At 42.2% G+C, this 20,098-nt stretch overlaps 1 protein-coding gene across 2 annotated transcripts in view; it reads right to left on the reverse strand.

Moving 5' to 3' along the window:
* Positions 1 to 7,356: 7,356 nt before the first annotated feature.
* Positions 7,357 to 20,098, reverse strand: part of INSC (INSC spindle orientation adaptor protein) — an 86,268-nt gene continuing 73,526 nt past the window's right edge. For both annotated transcript variants that reach the window (XM_039851495.1, XM_039851494.1), the window contains 4 exons: positions 19,427 to 19,493; positions 15,139 to 15,294; positions 13,561 to 13,637; positions 7,357 to 7,820 (listed from right to left, as the gene is read on the reverse strand). In XM_039851495.1, the coding sequence (XP_039707429.1) occupies positions 7,692 to 7,820; positions 13,561 to 13,637; positions 15,139 to 15,294; positions 19,427 to 19,493 (429 nt within the window). In that variant the 3' untranslated portion in view covers positions 7,357 to 7,691. The remainder of the gene's footprint in view (positions 7,821 to 13,560; positions 13,638 to 15,138; positions 15,295 to 19,426; positions 19,494 to 20,098) is intronic.

The following is a 20,098-nucleotide window of genomic DNA, read 5'->3' on the forward strand; positions in this document are numbered from 1 at the left end:
CTTGATCTTAAAGGCAGGAGAGACAGCACAGCAGCTGAGGTGGGCTCACGTGGCCAACCGCGGGGAGGAGAGGAAGGCCCATTGGCACATGCAAGTACTCCACAAGGCCGTCAAACGCAGATGCCGAGAGATAGACAAGGAAATGGCCGTCCTGGGCAAGTTCTTAGAGAAAGTGAAGACGTCCACGGGTCAGTTGACTCATACCTGCCAACGTGGATGGAGTGATGGGAGCCTTCCTGGAGAGGAATCTCAGAAAGAGAGATGTTGACTGCCTTTGCCCAGGGCCACTTTTTTCCTATTTGATGGTGTGACATTTGACATCCATGAGCACTTTCCACCTTTGTGTACCTCCCTTTCTATTACCCTCTGAAGAATCCCTGTGGGAGAGCTCTATGTCACTTCAAATCCTAGGCCCTTGAGACAATGCTGGAAAATCAGATGAAATTGGTCTTCTGGAGGTAGGAAATGAGGTTGGATGTACATTTTAAGGATCTTTACTTTCTTTACCTGCTACATAGTCCATTAAAAAGTCTTATTCAAAAGTTGGAAATTCTTTCCAAGGAACTCCATAAGGAAAGTGACAACCCGATATGAAGCAGGGAATTACCTCAGAGGGGGCATATGAAGCACTTCTCAAGACAAACCATCTAAATGGAACACCCCAGATGAACTTTTAACTTTAGAAGTACTATAGAAGTAAAAATAAGTTTATAATTAAATTTTAACGTGTTTGAGGTCTAAAGAATAAATTTTTCAAAGATCATTGAAAATTAGCATGCACCTCCTGCCACCTCCTACCTCAAGGCACGCCTGGACTAGCAGAAAGCACCACGTAGCTGGAAGCAGTGAGAGCAGCCAAGCCTGAAAAAGATGAAGCTGAAAAATGCCCCAAAGCTCCTCTCTTTCCTGACCTTCCCTGAGGGCAGAAACCTGAGGAGCCTGGCTCAGAGTAGTGTCCTGGCTGTCATCTGTGGTCACCATGGCCTGCACCAAAGTGAGAAATGACTTTGTTTTAAAGACTGATGGTGAAATAAGTCTGCAGTGTGACTGATTCAGTCTCAGGGTGAAGAGAGACCATGGACTTTAATGTCAATGCCATGTAAGTGATGTAGGTAAACTGACAAGATTCTTGTTTCTAAGTGATGCCAAATTTTGGAAATATGCAAATAGCCTTTATGGATTTTTCTATTGATTTCTATTTAGACTCTATGTTTTCCTTTGAGGATCTCAAGTCTGAGATTCTCTCTCTGTCTCTCTTCACACACACACACACACACACACACAATTTCTGTTATTAGTTGTGTATAGCCCAGCTCCCAAGGCTGTATGATAAACCATGGATAAAATCAGAAGGCAGGATGCTATAAAATTGTGGACATAAATGGAATCTTTACAAAAGAGATCATCAGAAATCTCTTTTAAAAAGAAATTTTAAAGCTATTGTTCCCAAAGGCTGCCATTACTTTTAAAATGGAATTGATAACATATAGCATTTACTTTGATGTGTCTTTGATGCTTTACTCTGAAACCAGATAAGGAGTAGCTATTTTAGAGATTTTCACGGTATTGATCTAAAACTGTACAGGATTTCTATTTTGAGTATTTAAGTTTAATTTCATTGTCTCATTCCTAGTTCTCTTTCTTCCTGAAATAATTTTCATATCTATTATACCAATTTTAACAAATGAATAACCAAAGATTTTGTACCAGTGCTTAAAAATCATTTATTTAAAAATGCAAATGATTTTTTTCAAATAAAAAAAAGTTCAGGATTTGCCAAAGTGCTATGCCGCTATTTTTAAGATCGAGCATGGTGTTTAGGCTTATGCATATATAAGAATACTCATCTAAAACCTACATGAAACCCAAACTGTGGGTACAGCTGGAGAGTCAGGAACTGTTATCTTCCTTTCCTTGGCATTAATAAATTTAAGTTAATCCTTAAAATAATAATAAAAATAAATAAAACCTACGTGAACCAAAGCGGAATGATCGTGGGCTTTGGTGTCAAATCCTGTCCTCTGTTACCAGTTATGAGATATAGGGCAAGAAGGAGAGTCTCTCTGAACCTCAGGGGTATTTTTTATTTGGAAAAAGAGAGTAATAATAATTTAGCACTGTCATTTTAGAAATTTAATGATTTCACGCATATTACAGTGTCCGGCATAGAGCAGGTGCTCCGAAAGATGGCAGCTATGGTGCCAGTAGCTATTTCTTGGATCCAAGTCCAGCCTTTCCATTAATTTACTGAGTACTTTTAGGCAAGACTCTTTACTCCTAAGTGCAAGGTATAGAGATGGGACCAGATGGTCTCTATATCCCTCTCAGGATGAAAGTCTCTTTTTTTAAGATGCTATGGTCTACCTTTGAGACACCATCAAGAAAGACCAGGCAAGCCGAATAGACACGAAGGTGGGATTTAGTTGACTCTGTAGCCACATTTATTGTGCACTTGTTGTTAGGCACTATTCTAAGCCTTTTCCATATATTAACACATTTAATCCTAACAGGTCTATGATTAAGGCACTATCATTAATCCCATTTTACAGATGAAGAAACTGAGGCATAGAGAGGTTATATACCATGCCCAAAGTCACACAGTAAGAGCCAAAATTCAAACCAAGATGAGCTATAGAGCTCGTATTTGTTTGAACCATTATGCTTTATAGCTTTTCTAAGGAGATTGGCCTACTGACAACTAACCCATCACCTTCCAGTCTAAATTCACAGGTAATCCCAGCACTTAGTCATTTTTACTTTTCTTTCCTGAGCCCAGAGCAGTCCCTCATGATATGTTTGCTAGGGGATGATGGTTCTACATAGGTCCAGAGCCATATTTATCTTCCAGTAAGTATCTGGTACTAAGTTCCTGCTTTCTTCCTAATTAGCCTCTGAAGTCAGAGAGAGGTGAGTTTAATCCCCACATTGGTATTAACTTTTTGGTTCTGACACTCTTACTTAACCTCTCCGAGCCTCAGTTTCCCCATCTGTAGTACAGATATAAATGATATTAATAATAGCAACTAACTCACAAATGTGAGAATTACGAGAGGTAGGTAACCCATGGTTAAATGACTGCGTGCAGGAGGCAACCACTAAATAAGATTAGCATTAGCCCTGATCTTGGGGAAAATTTCAGATGCAGCCACTGAGCTAAGGAATGGTTCCTTCACTTCTTCCTCATTCTGAGCCTAGAGTGGGGTTCTCTAGCCTGTGGCCTGGCTAGGGCAGCTCCTAGAAGCCTAGCAGCTGCTCACAGATATGACCTAATATATAGTCCACGTTCCAGGCTTTAAGATCAGGGGGTAGGGTGGGGGCTTTGAGGATCTCATCAGCTGAGACTGAGTCATTGGTTCTGTCTGCCCTACCTTTTATAGCCTAAAGAGGAAGAGCAAGACATTCTCCCACCTTCTACAGGTTTTAACTGTAAATTCCATCTGTGGCTTGATGTCACCCTTTTAGTCTTTTATATGTGCTCTTTCAAAAGTTCCACATTTCTGAATAACATTATTTAAAAAAAAAAAAAATGACCCTACAAGTTTGGGGCATGAGTTTTCCATTCTGTGTTCAACTTCCTTTTCTCCCCTTTCTTCTTTTGCTAAAAAAGGTTTGTTTCTGTGTAATATCATATTTTCACATTATTTTTTCTGTGGGTGTTACAAAAAGATATTATTAAAGGGGCGGTAATTATTCTGATGTTTAATATAACTGAAGAAAAAGTATAATGAAAGATATGATGAAGCTGCAAGTCCCTCTAGGGCAGAATGCTCCCATTTTAAGAAGATCTTCCTTAAGAGGAAGCTTCCCTGTGTCATTTGTGTTCCAATGCCTTTGAATAAGCTCTCAGTCCATCTAGTCTTGGATGTTCCTCCTCCTCTTCTTCCTCTTCTTACCCATCACTCTATCATCCTTCTTTCTCCTTTTTTTTTTTTTTTACTATTCGGACTTTGCTTCTTTATTTTTATATGCTCTGCAGCAAAATTGAAGGGAAAAGTTACAGAAAATTTCCTCATATAATATCTCCCTGTTGCCACACAGGGCCTCCCCTGATATCAACATCCCTCACCACAATGGGCATTGTGTCCACAACTGATAAATTTACACTGACGCTTAATTATAATCACCCAAAGGAGAGTCTATAAGTTTATTATGGTGTTGTACATTTGTATCAGTTTGGACAAATCATATAACAATTTAATCTATGATACCATACAGAGTGATATTTCCTCTCCTAAAATCCTCTGTGGTCTGCCTGCTGCAATGTCTCTCCACCCCAGCTCCTAACAATACGATATTTTTACCACCTCCAGTTTTGCAGCTTTTCCAGGAGTTGGGAAGGATGAACAGGCAGGTGGGCTCCCTGAAATTTCAGTTTCCAAGTCATTACACTGTATGGTATAATCACCCAAAGTCTATAGTTTACATTATGGTGTTGTACATTGTATCAGTTTGGACAGAGTAATATAACCGTTGTATCTATGATACCATACAGAGGCTTCCCTGTCCTGAAAATCCTCTGGTCTGCCTACCTGTTCATCTCTTCCCACCCCCAGCTCTAGCAACTACTGATATTTTTTTTTACCACCTCCAGTTTTGCCTTTTCAGGTATTAGTAATATATTTGGGAATTATATAGTATGTGATCCTTTTCGGATTGGCTTTTCATAGTAATATGCTTTGAGTTATCATGTCTTTTCATGCAATAAACTCACTTACTTTTAGCACTGAGTAATATTCATCTTGTCTGGATTTATTTACTCATTCTCTTACTAAAGGACAGCTTGGTTGCTTCCAAGTTTGAGTAATTATAAATAAAGCTGCTATAAATATCCATGTGAAGGTTTTTGTGTAGACATAATTTTTTAAGTCCTTTGGAGAAATACCAAGGAGCACAAATGCTGGAACATATGGTAAGAATATGTTAAGTTTTGTAAGAAACTACTGAACTGTCTTCCAAGTGGTGGGTACCATTTGCATTCCTGCCAGCAATGAATGAGAGTTCCTGTGGTTCCACATCCTCACAAGTGTTTGGTGTTGCAGTATTTCGGATTTGGGCCATTTTAATAGGTGTGTCGTGATAGCTCATTGTTTTAATTTGTATTTCCCTGATGACATATGACATAGAGCATCTTTTTATATGCTTATTTGCTAGCTGTACATCTTCTTTTGTGCGATGTCTGTTATGGTCTTTGGCCCAATTTTAATAGAGTTGTTTGTTTTCTTATTGTTGAGTTTTAAGGGATCTTTGCATATTTTGGAGAATAGGCTTTTACCACACGTGTCTTTTGCAAATATTTTTCTCCCAGTCTATGGTTTGTCTTTCAATTCTCTTGACATTGTTTTTTGAAGACCAGGAGTTTTTAATTTTAATAAAGACCAAATCATTAATTATTTCTTTTGTGTTCATGCCTTTGGTGTTGTATTTAAAGAGTCATCATTATACCCAAGGTCATCTAGATTTTCTCCTGTTATCTTCCAGGAGTTTTATAGTTTTGCATTTTACATTTATATCTGTGATTCATTTTGAGTGAATTTTTGCTAAGAGTATAAGATCTCTGTCTAGGTTCCTTTTTTTTTTTTTTTTTTTTTTTTGCATGTGGATCTCCAGTTGTTCTAGCACTATTTATTGAAGAGACAATCTTGGTCGCACTGTATTGCCTGTGCTTCTTTCTCAACGATCAGTAGACCAATGGGGGTATATTTCTGGGCTTTCTATTCTGTTCCATTTACCTATTTTTCTGTTCTTTCACCAACACCACATTGTCTTGATTACTGTAGCTTTATAGAAAGTCTTGAAATCAGGTAATGTCAGTCTTCCAACTTTGTTCCTCTCCTTCAATATTGTGTTGACTATTTGAGACCCCTTCGTATAAACTTTAGAATCAGTTTGTTGATATATACAATATAACTTGCTGGAATTTTGATTGTGATTGTATTGAATCTACAGATCAAGCTGGGAAGAACTGACATCTTGACAATACTGAGTCTTCCTATCCATGAACATGAAATAGCTCTTCATTTATTTACTTCTTTGATTTCACTCATCCAACCTTTGTAGTTTTTATCATATAAATCTTGTACATATTTTGTTAGATTTATACCTAAGTATTTCATTTTTGAGGTGCTAATGTAAATGATATTATGTTTTTAATTTCAAATTCCACTTTATTGTTGGTGTATAATAAAGTGATGAATTTTTGTATATTAACCTTCTATCCTAGAACCTTGCTTATTAGTTCCAGGAGTTTTCTTATTGATTCTTTCAGATTTTCTATATAAACGATCATGTCCTCTGAGAACAAGGATAGTTTCATCTCCCTTCCCAATTGGTATAACTTTTGTTTCCATTTCTTGTTTTGCTGCATTAGCTAGAATCTCCAGTATGATATTAAAAAAGGAGTGATGAAAAGAGACATCCTTGCCTCGTATCTGATCTTTTGGGAAAACTTCAAGGTTCTTAGTGGGAAAGCTTCAAGTCCGATGTTGGCTCTAGGTATTCTGTAGATATTCCTTATCAAATAGAGAAAATTTCCCTTTATGTTTAGTTTATTGAAATTTTTTAAAATCACAAATGGGTGTTGCATTTTATCAAATGCTTTTTCTGCATCTATGGATATGATCATGTGATTTTTCTTTTTTAGCCACTTGATGTAATGGAATTCAAGAAAGGTTTCTTGAATTGCATAAAATTATATCATGATATGAGGATATTTAACCTTTCAGAAGGATTCACAGATTTTTGTGATACTTTCAAGCAATGGAATTGGTAAATGAGCTCTCTGGAAAAAAATAACAAAGCTCTGATTTGTAGCATCTACCAATTTTTGTGGTGTAAATACTTACATTGTTGCCAATTTCAAGCTACCAACATAAGGTCACTGAATGTGAAATTGAGAAGAGATCCTCATAATTGTCCCTTGCAAGCTGGCATCAGCCAGCTCCAGCACACCACTACTTTCAAGTATACTTTTGAGGAAGCTGTTCACCAAGAGGTTACACAAAAGCAAAGAAGCCAAGAGAAACAGAGTGTCTGGGGACTTTGGAAATATTTTTGATTCCTCATTAAATCACTCAGAACTTGACGCAATTATGTATCTATGAAAACAATACAACTTTCTATGCAGTTTCAATAGTTGAAAATTTTTTGTGGCATGAAACCTTGGAAACCAAGAAGTTAGTCTAAGACATAATTTAAACAGAAAATCCAAGCATATTTTGCATGATTCCATTTATTAAAGAATAAAACTTTCCTTCTAGTATATTCTGTCAAACTATGAAATTCATTTAAAATTTTTAGAAAGAACAAATTCAACTTTAAAAAAACTGCTGGGCAGTTATAATACTCTGGTTCCTAAGTTTTAAAAAATGAGGCAAGATTATATAGTGAGAGTAGAGAAATCAATACGAAGTGAAATCACTCATGACAATCTGTCATATTAGCCATTACGCCTTTCAACATCTGTAACTGGAAAGTCACAGAAGTCAAAAAATAAAAACAAAAAATACTCCCAAGGAACACAGACTGCCTGATGATGTTGCCAGAGTATTTAACCCTCTGTCCATTTCATGTAAAAAATAAATTAAATATAAATAAGGAGGTGAGGGGGTTGATGTGTAGTCAGGTGTGTTCACAGGTGTGTACTCAGAGGGGGCATCGGAATGGGGCTGAATGCCTTTCCTCGGCCACACCCACTACACAAAACTCTCCTCCATGTTGCTGCAGAGTAAGAAAGAATCCACCAACCGGGGCTGGACCAGCTGCTTGAAGTCAGAGTCCTGAAGGCCTTCAGGGCAGACTCCAGCCAATTTACGCAGAGCAGCCTGGGGAGAAAACAGAGATGACACCGGTCAGACTGATTCCTGCTCAGCTGCATGTATTTCCTTCAACTGCTTGGAGAGATGTATTTCAGGAAGTGGCTCATTTACCAAGCAATTTGAGCTGCTCATCACCTTGACATCTTAGTGATCTGGTCCTTTTGGTCACCATAGCAAACTTAATACTTAGTCATCTGGTTTCATTTGTACCTTGGTCACCATGGCGAATGTCATCTGAAAGTCTTCATGATCTTAATAATTGTCTTGCTATCTTGGTTTTTCAGTCATCCTAGGAAACTGGTTGTTTTCAAGATCTGTCATTTTAAGAATCTGGTCAACTTAGTGACATATTTAAGTTCAAAATTTGTTTATCTTAGAGACTGGAACTGCCAGAAGCAATAGCAGAGTTATATTCCTACTTCCAGGTCCCTAGAGGAAACTTAGAACTGCAAGGGCTATTCATTTATCCATGAATTCAGCAAGGTTCTGTGCAAAGCACTATGGGATGGCAAGGAGGAGAGAGAGGAAGCAAGTCACAAAGTTGAAGGAGATAGACATTCTGCCACCAATATGGGGATGAACAGGAGAGGTGCAGAGAGAATGAAACCACTGCCCAAGTCTCCATACACTGAGTGTTTCACTCTTCTCTGAGTATGCTATTCCATTTGATGCCCATATGCCCTTGCTCAGCTCTTCTTAATGACACAAAGTCCCTCCTCACTCTTTTCTAGCCAGCAGTTGCATTCATCTGGCAGCTCCTGGCCCACTGTCACCTTTTCTGTGAAGCCTTCCTTGATTCCTTGAGGCAGAGGCAGCCCCTCCCTTACCTGTGTGTCCACACCACCTGGGCTGCCCTCAACCTTCTCACACTTGACTGCAACTGTTTTTAGGTATTTATTTCCCACATTAAACTCTGAGCTCCTTAAGGGTAGAGACTCTTTTTTTTCTCTGTATCTACAGCAGGTAGAACAAGGGTTGGCAGGGGGCTCAAGAAATGTCTGCGAAACAAAGTGCTTTATAATTCAGTCTTGCTGCTAGAGCTACCTAAAACTGCAAACGTGAGCTGTGTACCGATCTAGACCTTTTTACGGTTATCTGAGGCGGTGCATATTAAGTGCTCAATGAATATTAATTCCTTCCCCCTTTAGAGTCTATACACATCAGAAAACAAGGTGAGAGCTTAAGGATGTCTTTCCCTGGGAAACAAAGACAGCGGGTAATACCTGGAACGGCAGAGGAAGCAAAGAAGAAGGAATGCCAACACACCCTTACAGCACACTGCAAGGTAAATATCATGATCTCCAATTTGGAAATAAGAAAACCAAGGCTCAGCGAAGGAAAGTGGACTTCCCTAGAATACACAGCGGTTCAGCTCCAGGGCCCTCATACCTTTACACACAGTCAGGATGCTGAAAACGCAGGACACTAGGTTATCCTGAGTACAAGGCAGACATAGAGCTCATTACTTAAACATGAGAAGTAACTTACTGTTGAGAAATCTCCAAGCTGGTGAACAGAGGATGACTTAAGTTTGTTATTAAATTAACAGGCACTGCCATGTCCAAGCTGGATAAAGGAGAAGGGACATGTGCCTCTGAGCACATGGGCAGGGTCTGAAAAACTAGTGGCAGGAAGTAGACTCTAGGAGACTTGTCTCTAACTAGCGTGTCCTAACTCTTCCAGGGTATGACTTCCCCAAGGGCTAAAGAGGCAGACTCTGTGGCACTTTCTGATTCCTCTCGATCCAACTGGGAGAAATAACTCCATTGCCCTTGAGTTGCATAAAAAGAAGCCAGGAATCATTAGCAGATGAGGATGTGAGGACTTTACATCATCAGGGGTAAAAATAAAGCAAGAGGGAGAGACGGGGGAAGAGAGACAAAGAATTAGAAAACAGACCTGTGAAGAGAGAAAATGAGGTAGTAGAAAATAGCAGAGAGACAGAGAAAAAGAGACAACAGCAAAACAAGAAGGAAACATAGAAACAAAGAGAAAGATAAACCGGTGAAAAAAATGAGAACAAGCATGAAAGCGAGATGGAAAGAGAGATGGTAACGAAGAAAAAGAGAGTACCCTGGGGGTCGGGAAGATCACAGGAGAGAGATAGGAGGCGGTGAGGAGGCCAGATGAGGAGGGAAGAGAGGAAGTGAGAGAGGGTTAAGGGAGATAAAAAGAAGGACAGGAAGGGGAAAGGGAAAGAAGGAGAGAGAAACTCTGAAGAGAGGAGGCAACCTCTAGAGAAAAGCAAAACAAAACATGAGAGAGAGAGAATTAGAAACTGACCTTGTTAAGGGTGGAAAATTTTCAAGGGAGCAAACTAGCTAAGTCAGCTACAGGGAAGAAATATCTTTAGATATCAGGAGTTGTTCTACTTGCTTGTGTGTGGTTTAGGAAGTGTATTGTATAAGATATGAAGGTGGCCAATGTCTGCTTCTGTAATCCATTCACTTGTTAATTAAGGGTGTTGTTCCGGGCAAAGATATGCTAACAGCCAACTTCCACTTCTGTAATCTGCTGGCTTGTTCAGGAGACCACCAGGATATGGTCTCAAGCTTTATCAGCTGCCTCCTCTGAAAGCTCGGGGCTGATCTCCTCTAGCCCTACGTGGTAGAGAATCAGTCGCCGGCCGGCTAATAAAGGCTCATAATTAATCTCGATTGGCTCCGTGGGTCTCAGAATTGTTCGCGCCGTAACAACCTGAAAAAGCATAGAGGCAAATAGACACCCTTATCTCCCCAGGGTCCTCAGAAAGTCTGCAGGACATGAACCCAAATCATCGGGAGCACCCGCTCCTCAGTGTACATGGGCTCAAAGTACCTCCATCCTTCTGAAGCCTTTCTCTCGGCCTCTGCTTTCCTTGAAGGGTTAACAGCCAGTCATCCCAGGATCTCATCCCCAGACAGTCTGAAAACACCCCCATAGGAAACAAGCCCAGCAGCTCATCGACAGCCACTTCATTAAGGAAAAATCATTTCTGTTTGCAGGAGGAAATCTGCACTGCCACTTTCCAGACATAGCAGAGGATAATTGAAATGTCCTCCCTCCACCTGAAGAGGCTTGAAACTAAGGTGGCCTTGGAAATGGGCAGGAGAGGTAGCCTTCACGCCATCCACCAAGCTGGGCTCCAAGTGGCACTAGGGGCTGTGGTGGCAGGTGGGGCCAGTGGTGGAAAAAAGTCTCCAAGTCCCTCAGCCAGGCCAGAAATAGTTACTGAACCCAAGGTCCTATGGAAGTACAAAGAACAGGAAAAAGACCCTGACCCTAAGAAGGTCTAGGTTGAAGTGGGGGAGGGACCTATAAATCTCCCCCATGAGCCAAGGTAGCAAGACCTGGGCCATAGGACATGGGAGCAGAAAGCATGGCTGGAGAGGAGATGGCCTGGTCAAAAATCAAGACCTGCCGTGTCAGGCAGGCCCATGCTCGAATTCCAAGAGCCTCCCCTTTTAACACTGGAACACCGGCTAACAACCCGCCTCTTACCGGGGAAGACAAAATCCAAGCCGGCAGGCCCAGGTGCACACTGTTTGCTCCCTGTCTTTGGGCACGGGGAGCTCCTGGGAAGCTTCATGGAGGACAGAGATTTCCATCTGAGCCTCGAAGGTGGTACTTGGCAGAGCTGTAGAAAGGGCATCGGCTTGAGGCAAAGGCCCAGGCTGGACAGGGCCCAGAGGCAGTGGGAAGCCTTCAGAGCCCAGGGGTGGGTCAGAGGACAATGCAAAGGGCTGAGCAGGCGGACAGTAGGCCATAGATCATGGGGAGCCATGGGAGGGTCGTTTATCGAAGTGTCAAGGTTGTAAACTAGCATGAGGAAAATTAGCCCAGCAGTCACATGGAGGGTAGATTAGGGAGGGAGGGGCTCTCTTTAGCCTCCAACAACTCATCTACAAGGAGAAATTTAATCCCTTTTTCACTGGAAAGCCCTTTAAGAGATCAAGGATAGTGGCCAAGCCCTTCTGTGTGCTGTTCTTCAAACTAATAATAAAAATGCAAAAGGAATCATAACAAACCCACATATCCAAATGGAGCTTTATAGTTTTCCAATCTTTCCTCAGGGCCTAGTCAGTGTCAGGCAGTTGCTGGCTGTCCGAGCTTTGAAGATAATGGTAATTGGGACCAATTATTATGTGTGTGCCAGCTATTAATCTCTCTCCATTTGACTTACTAGACCAAACAGAATTAAGATCTGTGAAACTGGATGAAAAAAAAATACATCTTTACATTCAACAACCTCTAACTGAAACTTAGCCTCTTTTTCAGTTGTGAATGTAGCAATAAATCCTGAAGTCTCAGCAATCCCTGTGACTTGTTCACCAGTAGAAATCACACACTTCCATATCCTATGACAGTTGTTGTAGATACCTTCAAATATCATTGACACTCATTGCCAGTCAAGGGTACAATAGCTCTTATTTAATGTATTTATTTAAAAGTACATATAATATATATCACATGTTTAAATATTCTAATAATTATTTTAATATAATTGGTTTCCTTTTTAATTCTATGTATTTTGTTGCATGCATTTAAAACATTATACTGAGAAAGGTTCCATAAGCTTCACCAGATCAACAAAGGCCCCAAAAAGGTTAAGGTTGTTCTGTAGATACCAGAATAAAAGCCTTATGAGAGCAGAGATTTACCTTTTTTTCTCTCTCTCACAGCAATATCCCTGTAGCCTAGAAGAGTATATGGTACCTAGAATCACTTAGTAAATATTTACTGAATATAATTTATAGCACTTAGGGAACTACTCAATGTCACACAACTCATTAATGACGAAACAAGACAGGTGTATCTGACCGTAATGCCCTGTTCTTTCTATCACCATACAGTGCCCATCAGGAGCTTCCAAAAATAAGGTGAGTTCAGTTAAAAAAAAAAAAAGACAGGTGAGGAGGAGGCTTTACTGTGAAATAGCTTAAGGGACCTCTAGATCCATCACTTCTGTCTTGCATATTTTGAGGACCAATCAAGGATCTGGCACTCCCTTCTGGAAGTAAAATGGCCTGTTTATACAATGGCTTCCCTGCTCCCTGATGCTTCCGACTAAAAGCTGTTCTGCTTTGGAATTCATTACAGCCAAGGCAGGAAGGAGTGCAGAGACGAAGCATGCATTTCCCCATCTGGTGCTACTGGATGAATTAATGAGTACCCCAAGCATCAAGAAGTTGAGTGGGGACCTCCCAGGATGCACTTGGTTCAGGGTGAAGATGCTGGTAGCTGGCTGCCTCTCTGTCCTGTCCTATTGTCTCCAGTCCTATTCCATAGAGGAAGAGAGAGCTGCAAAGCAGGAAGAGCACTAGCAGAGAGGCTCTGTCCAAAGAAAAAGGAAGGCTTTTCTCACCACATCCAGCTAGGAAAAGGCAGAAGACTTCTTTACCCTAGCGCCCACATGCTGCAAGCACCGTGACATCACTAACAGCACCTAGCGTTCCTCCAGCCAGCCACTCTGGTCTTGATCACTGTTAAGATTTCCTAGAACCTCAAAGGTTCATAGTTACTAAGCATGGGGGAGGGGTTCCCCAGCCCCCCATCTTTCACATATATAACCTCATGTAATTTTCTTCATAATTTTATGAATTAAGTGAAATAGTATTACTATTATCACCATTTTATAGAGAAAAGTTGAAGCCCGGAGAAGTTTAATGGCTTACCCAAGACAACCACGGCATAGCCAGCTTTTCCTGGCCCCTGGTCTGCAATCCCAAAACCCAGAGAGAAATCTGGGGGAAGGCTGAGAACTCACCAGGCAGGCCACGAGCACGGCGTCACTGCTGTTCCTCTCAGAGGGTGACCGGCAGAGCTCAATGAGGCGGGACATACCTGTGTGAGACATGGGGAACCTCAAGCCCTGGACGGGGCCCAGCCCTAAGTCAGAGAAGCTCTCCTCTCTCACACACAGCTCTCTGCATGGAGGTCTGTGGAAACAAGTAGTTCCCAGGGTCCCTCTCAGCCCAACTGGATGGGGAAGGGGGCCGAATGCAGCTGGAGGAGCTTGTGGTGGAAACCTTCTGTTCCCTCAGGTGCAAAGAGACCCTGGTGAGGGTCAGGATGAGCTGTGGCATCTAACCCAAACCTGGAAGAGCCAGAATACTTGCCAGGACTGAATTCAGTTAATATTACACCAGAAGGTAGTATGGGGCTCTCTGAGAGATACTTTTGTGTAGGTACTTCTGATTTTACCAGAGCTATGTTTAATGTTTATATCTTTATCAGTGTAACTGCCCAGTACCTTTGTTCCCCCCAATTGCCTATCAGTCAGAAAATATATTATAGCTAAAACTACAGAGAACCACAGATTGCATTGGATAATGTTGTCTAGATCTTTACAAAAGAAAATTAAATAAATGACTTTGCTTTTGAATGCAAATTGAGTTTTTCACTCAAAAAAAACAAAACAAAACAACTCACTATAAGATAGTAATAAATGGTAGACAGCATAGACCATTCTGTATGTTTATCCTCCATAAAGACTTTACAAAGCTGCAAGGTTCTGCTGTCCCAGGACCACCTCTTGCTGTCCCTGTGTCTGTACGATAGGTGACACTGCCAGGCCCATTCTCGTGCCTCTACCTGGAGCACCCTTTCTCAGCCTGCACATCAGAATAACACCTCAAACCACAGCTGAAGACTCATCTCCTTGCTAAAACACTCTTTGACCCACTCAGATAAATGTAAGTTACTAAATGTGCTATGGCCATGCTTTGACCATCACTCTATGACATCCAAGTGCAAATGTTTCTCTCCATATCTGCCATCCCATTAGGGCTGAAATCCCTGTGGTCAGGACAATGTTATGGTCAGTGTTATATGCCTAGCACTCAGCACAGAAACTAGCATAGAGTGGGTGATCTGAAAACTTTTGCTGGGTAAATAAGTGACTAACTAAATGAATGAGCAATATAATGAGTGAATTAAAAAATTAGTTAATAATGAATAAAGTAATGAATGAGTTAACGAATGAGTAAGCAAAGGATTAATTAACGAGTGAATGAACAAATGAATAAATGAAGGAGTAAGTGAATAACTGAATGAGTGAATGAATGAGGAAATGAATGAGTGAATGGGGTCATAATTAACAGAAAGTCTGCAGGTGAGTCACCATTCTGGCCAACTTAAACCTCTTCAGGCCCTTCCACTATCTTGCTTCAGCCTCAGGTTATAAACTAGACTAGGGGCTGCGTCCTGAGCCTCTACCCCAGCATTTCCCAGCACTCATGGTGGGGCTCACCCCAGCCAGCTCTTGCTCTGAGTCCTCTGTCGCCATTGCAAAATCAGGGCTGCTCTCATCCCCGAGCCCCCAACTCCAGCCAGCACCACTTACAGCTCAGTCGCACAGCCTCCCGTGCCACATCTGGGTCTCGGCTGAGACGCGCCAGGGTCACTGCAGCCTTCTGCTGGACTCGTTCACAGGCCGCCACCTCAGCAGGGGTCCCAGACCTTGGCTTCTCAGACAGCATGCCCATAATAAGCTGGACCCCTGGGTGGAAAAAGATGAACAGTTGGTAGCCACCGCAGTTGGGAGACTTACCCTTGGGGCCAGCTGGATGGATGGCTGCAGGGCTTAAGCAAAGGCTGTCAGAATGACTTAGGGGGTTGCAGCCACAGTTTGGAAGCTGGATAAGGCCACTTCTTCTACTCCTTCTGCCCTGGGGGTATCTCTGATTCCAGGTACCAAGTCACTATCCTTGGGGACATTTGGAAGACATCCGTTTTAATTTTCTTAATGCTATTTCTGAGCTTTTACTATGTGCCTGGCACTGTACTAAATGCCCTATAAGTGCATGATCCCCTAAAACCTCCCAATAGCCTCATGGACTAGGTACTATTACAATTCACTCTGAGGCCCAGAGAGAAATGAAGGATCTTTTCCAGGGACATGCAGTAAGGAGCTGGAGAGCTGGTATCAGAACCCAGATAATCTGGTTATTCTCCATTAACTCTTCACCTCTGATGCCGGCTGCATCTGAGTCAGATCCAGAAGTGATGAGTCCCCCTGGTGGGAGGTGACCCAAACCTAGGCTGGTTAAGCAATAGATCAAATGTTTTAGAAGGGATTTAAGCACTAGAGGAGGCTGGAGTTGTTGGATTGAGAGATTTAGGCCTGAATGTGGTGAGTTGAGAAGCCTTCCCACTCTGCCCTGAAACCACATCTGCCTTCTGATTGTCCAGCAAACCTACACTGACTTCCACTACCACCTTGTGCCTTTGCCCATCTAATTCTTTCTGCAGGAGATGTCGTTTTCTCTCTCACTCTCCATCTAAGTTGTTCTCATCCTGCAGGTGGTAGTAAGAGTCTATCTTCTGTGGGAGGTATTCCCTAACTGCCCCAGCCCCTACACCCCATTTCCTGTACCAGTGGCACTTGCCAGTTTGGAACTAAAACTAGACATGGCCCACAGATGCATTTTGCTTTGTTTTGTTGCTTCACACAGTGTCTAAAACATTTTATTAAATTTTTGCTAATATGAAAATTGGAAGATTTCCACAAAATCCTATTTCCAGCTTCTAAAAATGTTACTGCATGATCTGACAACACTGAGCCCAACGATTTGCTGAAGCTTATCATAAGTTTACTCTTTTAAGTCAGATTGATCCAGTCCCTGCTGAGCCCACATCATCCATTTCAATTACCTGTCTGGGTCCTGTAGGCATCTAATTTTGCAACCTCTAACTTAGACCAGAGCCAGAAGGGTCATTAGAGTTCTTCTAGCCCAGCCCCTCCCTCTACCCCATTTCACAGATGAGCATCTGAGGTCTGGAGAAAGGGAACGATTTCTCAAGTTCACACAGAGAGTCAGTTCCAGTTCAGTGCCTCCAACAAGTGACTCTCTGAATCTTACTTGACCCAGATGCAATTTCTAACTCTCCTATGTCCTCATGCACAAGGACTGTGAGTTAGTTATGGACCCTAAGACTATTCAGTCTTGGGGAAGGGCCATTTCTCTCTCTGGTGAGCTGTGTAAGTAAGTGCCCCATATGTCCCTCTTACAGGCTCAAAGGACTCTGCAGTCCCTGTCTTTCTTAGCCCTATTAACTCTGCCACCACACGCTCTTATCTTGGGGCAAGGTGCTTCTCTCTCAAACCCTCTCTCTGATCACTGAGTGAAACATGGTCTTCAGGCTCCCTATGCCACAATGTCCCTAAGACAAGGTTATGGCTGTTAATGTCCTATGATATGCACATTATATTCTGTGGGGACATGAACAGGAGGAACCAAAATGACAACTATAGAAAGTACCACAAGCTTAAGAAATTTTACTAACTCATTCTGGTTAAGGTTCCCATAAAGAAGCTGTTTTCCCAGCTTTGCACCTGTAATCTGAAAAAGAATAGTTTCTCATATACTAGCAGGTAAGTGCCACAGGGCAAGGATTTTTGTCCACTTCCTGCATGTGTTATGTCTAAAGTATCCAGAATAGTAATCAGCTCAAATATTTGTTGGATGACTATCAAAGGGATGAATGTGAATATATTCACGTAAAAAGTCTTACAAATGTATAAAAACTAAGTTTTCTTTAAATATATACTTTATAAGTCTTATCTAGAAGAAGATAAGATGCTACAAAATTGAGGCTGCCTAGGAAAATCCAGAATGTGTTTCCTAAGTGCTGGCCAGGCTCAATGACAGAAATGTGGAGTTACAGGTTTGGAGACCAGCCCCCAGCATCAGGTTTCCTTGCCAACACTCCCCAGTTCAGCCTCAGGCACTCAGGGAGAAGCATAATTAGCTAAAAGGCGGATAGTCATGCCAGTGGATTGACAAGAGCTTGGGCTGCTCTGGCCTGCCTCCTGGTGTAAGGATGACCAGCAACCACAGTCTCTGACCTCCCAGTATTGTCCCCTTCACCTAGCACCACCCCCCCCCCGCCACACACACACCCCATCACCACACTCACACATAATTTGAGACAGGACAGAGGGGGAAAAAAAATCACCAGGCTACAGGGCAAGGCACATCAGAGTCTCATGCATCCTGGTAAGAGGACAGCTTTTCAAAGCCCAGCCTGCACACCAGGGCATGCCCTGTCCAGCCCAGGAGGACGAACGTCTTCCTGTGGCCTTTGGCTGTGTCACCCAGGAACACTGCTGATTCTAGAAGTCCTGCCCCACTTTTGTAAATAGTCTTTCCATCATACTCTTCATGTGAGCTCTGTGAGATTGCCCCTGTTTCCTGAAAGAGCAGATACACTTAGCATAGTTCTCGTTCTGTGCTAGACACACTCCTAACATGCTTTCTATTAATCCTCATATCATCCCTAAGAGGCAAGTATTACGTTGTTCCCCTTTTGCATAGACGGATATGCATAGGTCATACAGTCAGTAAATAGCAGAGCCAGGATTCAAGCAGTCTGTTTCCAGTTTTCACAGTCTTAACCATTATACCATCCTCCCTCTGCTGCATTATTTTATTGTAGATGTCAAACTTCTGTCATGTTATATCAACTATCCTTCTAGACTGCGATATCCTCTAGGACAAAGGCAAGAATTTACCTCTGTGCTCCTTTCTTTGTTTAGCATAATGCCAGGAACACAGTAGGTTTCAACAACTATTACCTAAATGAGTCCATCAATAGCATTTTGCAAACCATTAAATCCTCTACAGATGCCAAATATTCAAATCCCTGATCCATTGGCCTGCTGACCACTTTGAGCTTAAGGCTCCAAGTCCTGAAGTAACATGCCACAAATGACAGCCTCAGACTCCCAGCTTCAGAAGGCTCAGGACAGTTTTTTACTATTAGCTCAGTCACATAGAATTAACACAAAATGATGTCTTTCAATTAGTAATAGAGCAATGGGAGATGGGAAATGTATATGCTTGTTAAAATAGTGGGGCAACCTGGGAGAAGAAGGTGTAATAAGAGCAGAGGCAGCTGGCCGGGGCTCCCAACTCACTCATCCTCATTAGCGTCTGTGGTTTCGACTGGTTGCTAATTGCTCCCTTATTTCCCCGTAACAGGAAGCTCTCACTACTTTGTTCCCAGCTGTAAGGTAGGTAGGTGGCTGGTCCTCCAGCAGGGACTGCTTAGATCAGTGCCAGGCCAACGAAACCTGCACCTTGGTGCACAGGAGAGCAAGTGGGAAAGAAATGCTCTCAGGTGAGGGGTAAAAGGATCCAGCTTGCCCCGACATGCTCCCTTACTCCTCGGGAACTTCAGCTTTCTACTAAGGCCAAATCCAATAGGATAGGAATGATTTAAAGTTGGGATACATCTGCTTGTAGATTTTTACTTTTGGGATCATAATGAGAAACTTCCGTCTTCTCTTCCCACCATAATGAAAATAGCAACTGTCACCCTCCTCCACTGGGTCTACCTCACCTCCTTCCCTGCTTTATTTTCTGCGTGGTACTATCACCTTCTGACATTCTCTATCTTTTTTTTTGTTCACTGTCTCCCAGTAGATTTGAAGCCCCATGAAAGCAAGCAAACATTTATGCATTGGCCCGGTTGCACACATAAGCACACATATATATGCTCATTCAATTGTAGAGACCCTCAGGTACAAATTTACATACCTCCACATAGGCCTTCACACAAACACAAAGGCACACGGTCCTGTATAGCTAAATAATCCATACAACGTGCACACTGCTGAAAATACATACCATTCTCCTGAATGATGTCAGAGGCGCACTGCTCTAGGACAGACATGTTTGCCAAGATGGTCACAATCTGGAAAAGAGGATGAGAAGCTAAGAAAATGGGTACACCTGAGCCAAAAGGTGCTCTCTATAGACAACTGGGCCAGGGGCTACAAAGCTTTCCTTTAGCCTGTGACTCCTTACTGTCTACCTGGCCCATCCTTCCATAGTATTTTCTTTCATCCTCATGGGTTCCTGCCACATAGATATGTTTCCCCAGTGACCTGATGTCCATTCGTCAGCACATAGCCCTGGGATGAACTGCAGGGCACTACTGGAGAGAACAGTGTCACCTGAGTGAAGATGGGGGCCACCAATCATCTTTCTGAAGGGTCCCTCTGGCTCCAGGCCCTGAAATGCAGACAGAACTGGCAGCTTCCTGGCTAGCCCTAGCCCTGGATTGGGTTTCTTCCATTCTAGCATTTGCCCTGATACTAAACGCCACCTTACTATGAACTTGAAATTAATGGGTGCTAAGGTCAAGTTAGAGAACATGAGTAAAATAGAAGGGCAGCATTACATCCCAAGCAGCAGATATTATATGGAATCTATGAGAAAGTTCATGCTTAGCTTCATTTTACAAGTCTCTGGCCTGTAGGCCTTGCTTGTTGGTCATCACTGAAGGGCTGTGCCTGT

Source organism: Pteropus medius, unplaced genomic scaffold (genome assembly GCF_902729225.1).
Source record: "Pteropus medius unplaced genomic scaffold, Ma_sr-lr_union100, whole genome shotgun sequence".
Lineage (NCBI taxonomy): Eukaryota > Metazoa > Chordata > Mammalia > Chiroptera > Pteropodidae > Pteropus > Pteropus medius.